Source organism: Sorghum bicolor, chromosome 2, assembly GCF_000003195.3.
Source record: "Sorghum bicolor cultivar BTx623 chromosome 2, Sorghum_bicolor_NCBIv3, whole genome shotgun sequence".
NCBI lineage: Eukaryota > Viridiplantae > Streptophyta > Magnoliopsida > Poales > Poaceae > Sorghum > Sorghum bicolor.
Genome location: NC_012871.2, coordinates 20165699 through 20171807, shown reverse-complemented (window position 1 = coordinate 20171807; position 6109 = coordinate 20165699). Strand labels below are relative to the sequence as shown.

The 6109-nt window shown below is 43.2% G+C and overlaps 1 protein-coding gene across 1 annotated transcript; it reads right to left on the bottom strand.

The window, feature by feature from the left end:
• LOC8062547 (ubiquitin-60S ribosomal protein L40-2) lies at positions 295-2845 on the bottom strand. Its single transcript, XM_002459797.2, has 4 exons — positions 2641-2845; positions 2353-2542; positions 947-1013; positions 295-599 (listed from the first exon to the last, which is right to left on the bottom strand). The coding sequence occupies exons 1-4, from the start codon at positions 2741-2743 to the stop codon at positions 570-572; spliced, it is 390 nt and encodes a 129-aa protein (XP_002459842.1). The 5' UTR covers positions 2744-2845; the 3' UTR covers positions 295-569.

The following is a 6109-nucleotide window of genomic DNA, read 5'->3' as shown; positions in this document are numbered from 1 at the left end:
TAAATTACAGACAATCTATGCAATTAATTTTTTTTATTTCAGCCCAGAGAATACTGAAAAATTTTAGAAACTAAACGAGGCCTATGTTAATGCGTGAATTTCAACCGCTACCAAGGAGATCCATTAACTTTCTATCGGACGGTTAAAACTAATTAGGCTACCGTGTATGCCTGTCTTCTGCTGCCGCCGCCCACTACCATATTCCTGAGTTCCAAAAGAAAGTGTAAGCTGGTAATTGCGACTAACAAAACTAAAGCAAGCAAGCCAGCCATTACATGAAATTCGCTGTTGGGCTTATTGGGCTAACATTTACGTATAAGGCAGCACGACACCATCAGCAACTAAAAGGAACAGCCACAATAGAGTTACGCTAACATATATAGTGATAATATTAACCCAGACTTCTGTCACGATTTATGCCAGCACATACATGCTGAAGACCCTGAACAGGAACACCACAAAGTTCTGACTTAGAAAAGAAGCAGCAGCATTATGCAGCGACAAAAGCTTTGAAACTTCTAGACATCTTGTTGACCCAAACGTCGCACACGGAACCGATTTGCCAAGTTTCAGTTCTTGATCTTCTTCTTTGCCCTCAGCTGAAAATGGGAGAAAATAATGTAACATTAGGCAGTCACCAATCAGAAATACATATAAGCCCTCAATTGTGATTTTTGGCTGTGCACATCTTAATTAGATATCTCAGATAACAAGATAGTAACTAGACAAAAAATATGATATTTCCTAGACGACTCTCAACGAAAAAGCCATACAGTAGCAAATGATATAATTTGGTACATGTAATGAATTCTGAATATTTATGCCAAGTTCATCACTACTGTACATGTCTAACGCTGACTAATATCAACTTGCTTACACAAATCCAAAAAAATGGCATTGTTACTGTAACCCAAACACAAATTAGCATTAGAACAGAAAGGCTCACCTGGTTGCTGTGGCCACACTTCTTCTTGCGGCAGTTAACAGCCCTGGGATGCAGGCGCGCATAGCACCTGGATCAAATATTTGACAAAAAGCAATTAGATTACCCTGGGTTCATACTGAATAAGGAATTTACAAATGCAAAACATTACAGAACTATCCAGGGGGGAAATCAACCAACCATCCTTTGTGGTAATGTTTACAAACAAAGCAAATTAAGTGCAAGACAGTCAACCAAAACTCAGGCAAAACAAGAACCAGGAAACTTGCAGTGATTTACAGTCAGAATGATTGGCCAGTCAGACAAATTATATGCCTCAAAAGTTAAGCTCATAAGGCGACTTCACACATCTAATTGATTCATCATTCCAGCCAACCAAATGGGTTAGGAGTCAAGGACAGCACAAATCCCATTCCAAACTCCAAAGACACTGCAACTGAACAAACAAGTTATACTACCTAAACACAGCTCTAATAAAATTCAACAGATAAGCCCCAATACAGAGTGAGTAAAAATATGTTGCATGAACAAAATGAAGCGAATATGTACATGCTGCTGCCAACAAAACTAAAACAACACCCACAAAATGTAGCAGAATGTTAAACAGAGGCATGGCAATGGTAAAACTCGAGAGCAAAAAGCAATGCAAGTCAATGGGCACCTGAGGAGGGCCAGCATAAATTAAAACAGCTGCCACAGAATGTAGCAGAATACAATGGCATGGCAAGTCAGACAGAATGTATGCCTCAATAGTTAAGTTCACAAGGAAACTTCACACATCTAATTGATTCATCATACCTTGCCAATGAACTTTTCTATGAACACACAAAAGCAGCAGTGCACGATATTCAACAAAGAGGAACATACAAGTGTCGCAGAATGCAGAAGAATACTAATCAGTGGAATGGCAGGTCAGACAGAATGTATGCCTCAAAAGTTAAGCTCATAAGGTAACTTCGCACATCTAATTGGTTCATCACTCCTGCCAACCCACTGCACTGAATGTAAATGAAACAAAGATAGCGGATTGTCACCGATGGACACAATCTGAATGCAATGAAACAAAGCTAATGGATTGATACAAGTGGACGCAAAGGAATGGGAAATGTCCCACCCGTGAAAATCAACTGCTGGAGTGGACTAGGCAGATGACAAAGTATGGGTGGGTGTCAATCTCTGGAGCCATGGGGGAACCCAATGCCAAACAAAGAGGTCAATGAGTTAAGAACCCACGGTTCCAATAACATGGCAGCACGAGGATTGGGACATTCTACCACAATTAGAACGGAACTCGTAGAAACAGAAATACTTCGTGTAGATATCAACAGCAAACTGGGAGCATAACATCATTAATATATCCACCAAAAAAACAAGATGATTATTGGGAAGCGGTGGAGAAAGGTGCTCACTTGCGGCAGATCATCTTGTCCTGGTTGTACTTGCGGGCGAGCGCCTGGAGAGAAGGTTCAATGATGCCACCGCGGAGGCGGAGGACGAGGTGGAGGGTGGACTCCTTCTGGATGTTGTAGTCGGCCAGGGTGCGGCCGTCTTCCAGCTGCTTCCCGGCGAAGATCAGACGCTGCTGGTCCGGCGGGATGCCTGCACACGTCGTCAAGGCAGAGGAATCATCCAGAGCACCACTGGTGAAGCGGGGCGGCTCTCAATGAACGAAACTCAGAAAGCGTACGATACTCTACCTTCCTTGTCCTGGATCTTGGCCTTGACATTGTCGATGGTGTCGCTGCTCTCGACCTCGAGGGTGATGGTCTTCCCCGTCAGGGTCTTCACGAAGATCTGCATCTTGACCTACCCGGCCCTTCTCCGGAGCTCCCCGGACGAAGCTTTAGCGCGGCGGCTGCTCGTCGGCTTCGTGCACAAAGGGGCAGGGTGAGGAACGGCAGGCGGCGGCCACCTGCTTTTATACCACGGCAGGAGGGCTAGGGTTTTCATTGGACTGGGCCTTTTCTGCTCGACCCACGGGCTCTAGGGTTTCCATTGGGCCGGGGCTTTCACCCGAAATTATTGGGCCCCCCGCGCCCCTTCCAAATTTCGCTAGAAAAAATGTTATCGTCTAAAATCATCTATTAAATTAAATTTGGTCTCATTTTTTTTACTTGTAATCAAACGGGTGTTTCGTCCCGTGGTAGGATTCTTGCTTTGGGCAGCCAACTGACGGAGCCACAGCGTGGTGAGCCGGCCGCCCCAGCTACTGGCGGTGCCACTCTAGACCCAGACCCATTCTTGTTTACCTTCCCTGTGTAGCCCATCATCCAAAGTCTTATTTAGTTCCAAAAAAATTTTACAAAATATTTTAGATATCTCGTGATATCGAATCTTTAGACGTATGTATAAAATATTAAATATAGACGAAAATAAAAACTAATTACACAGTTGGATCGGAATTGACGAGAAAAATCTTTTAAGCCTAGTTAGTCCATGATTGAATAGTATTTGTCAAATACAAACGAAATTAATACTATTCACATTTTGTAAACTATTTTGCAAGTAAACAACGCCCAAGCGTCCATGGCCGTGAGCCTGCGAGGCTGCGATATGGCAATGAGGAGCGAGTCGACACCTGTGCCAAGTTTTGGTTGAGTCCAGCAAGCAGCATCGGCCCATTGAAGGCGCGTGCCGCACTGCCGTGTTGGCCGTTGGCCATCAACGTCTCGGTGACTCAACCGTTCAGAGTTCTGCCGTATAAATGCCAGGTTCAGCCGTTCAGGTATTGCTCATCAGCCTAAAAGATTATCAGGTATTGCTCATCAGCCTATTTAATTATCATCCTCCCAAAAGACCAAATTCAAATATAAAAATAAAATATTATTGGGCAAACCGCCAAGGACATACTCCTCAGTTCCACTTAAAATGTCATTTTTGACTTTCTAATTTTCTATTGGACTGTTTGTCTTATTTAATTTTGTTATACAAATAGTAAAATAAATAAATCATTGTTAAAGATTTTTATTGACAAAACAAGTCATAATAAAATAAATAATATTTATATTTTTTAATAAGATGAACAGTTAAATAAAAAGTCTGAAAATTAAAAACGACATTTTCAATGGGATAGAGGAAGAATTCAAAGAGAAAGGAATCAAACAATGGAGGCTTGATTTAAATAGGCTTGACCCATAATTTACTCAAATCCTAGGACCAATATTAGCCCGGAGTTGTGATTTTGTGAGCGGCGATAGAATTCGCCCCACCTATAATTTTTTTCTGACTCCGTTATTGGGGCAGCCCCAACGTGGGCAGTCATCGGTGTATGCTTCAGCCAACACATACTCAGTAGGCAACCAATATCTCCTACAACTAAAAAGAATAAAAGAAAGATAATTTTTTTCGTGCAACTTTTGTTTGGTGTAACCTTAGCCTCTTCGTGCGACCCCGCATGCAGCTCCAAAAGGAACAAAAAAAATGTGTACGAACGAAAAAGGAATCCGACACCACGGCATGCGCACATCAGTTCGGCTTCAAAAGGAAACCAAAATAATGTGTACACACCAGACATGTGCCCGCGAAAAAACCTATGATCCATGTGAAAGGACCAAGGATGCGCCTAGAGGGAGGGTGAATAGGCGTTTCTGAAAATTTACAACTGCACCATAGAGATTAGATCGTAGAAAGAAATATTCTTGACAACTCGCAAATACCGGACGAATCCGGTATCAACTCAGACACGTCCGAGATACACGAGCACAAAGCACCTAGTTGTTTCTGTTCTCCAGCTTCCCTTAAACCTACACACAGCTTATATGAAGGTGAATAAATATACAACACCCTGCAAAGAGATATCCAACACAGGTAATACAATTTATATAAGAAGTGTTGTGCTGTCCAACTCGGACACGTCCGGCTTGATCTCGGATGCGTCTGGAATTCACGAGCAGAGGATATTCAATCCTTGTGCTGTGAAACTTCTTCCTCTCCCTGCAAGAACCTCAATCACAGTATATATGATACTAGAACCCTTTCAGAGTAGCTCACTCAATAGATAAGACACAAGTTTCAAATGTAATACAAAGGGAGACACAAAATTTGTTTTACCGAAGTTCGGTTTCCGTAGAGACCTAATCTCCGTTGAGGGGGCTACAGGTAAGGCACTCGATGACCTAGAGGATACCACTAAGGTCACTCTAGCTCAAAGGTCCTCCCTAGAGGATACCGCGAAGGTAACTCTAGCCGGAGTCTCTTCCAACTCCAACTCCTCCTTCCACTAGGTGATTTCTTCCCTTGCGGAGGTGAAATCCAACCTGCACAAACAATCCGAGGCAACCACAAACAGTTGGGTGCTCTCCGGCGACGCCTAACCGCCTAGGACCGAAGAGTCCAAGAGTAACAAATGCAAATCACGAGATAGACAATATGCTCAAGTGCTCAAGTGGTGGTTTGCTCTCAAAACCGAAAAACTTTCAACCCACAAGTTGGATTTGTCAATGTAGATCAAACACTCACAAAGAGAGGGTTGGGGAGAGTTAGCAAAGCTCAGCAATGTGTCACAAAACCAGAAGATTCAGCAGCCCCAAAAGAAGAGGGTTGAGGGGTATATAAAGACAGTTTTGAAAACTAGACGTTAACTAGCCGTTGGCCATACCGGACGCGTCCGGTATCATACCGGACACGTCCGATATGGTCGAGGCCAAAAGGCATACCCCTAAAAGCTTGCTATTCCCTACCATGGAGAAGCCTACGTCGGAACTCCCGACATACGTCGGAACTTCCGACGTGTCAGCACTACTAACGCGCACCGAAAGTGCTGACGCGCGCCAGAACAACTCCCTGGTCACCACAACTCAAAAGGTCAGTATGCACAACAGTACTCATACCGGACACGTCCGGTATGCACAGCCTGTGTACATTGAGTTCAACTCTCAGATTAGTCTCTCTAAGACCTCACAAGGGTTGACTTGAGCACTAGAGAGTATTAATCCATGATCATGATGCATCCCTCTTAATAGTACGGCTTTCCTATCAACTCAAGATCAAAAGATAAATCAAATCGAAACCACTTGAGAAGTTCCCATCAAACCAAAGCCTTTCTTTCAATTCTTGATAAGCTGAGGATGTCATCATGTCAAACTTGTTTTTAATCTTGAGCATAGCCATCTTGAGCACATGACTTGGTTCCATTCAATAAATAGATTTGACTTCAAATGTACCAAG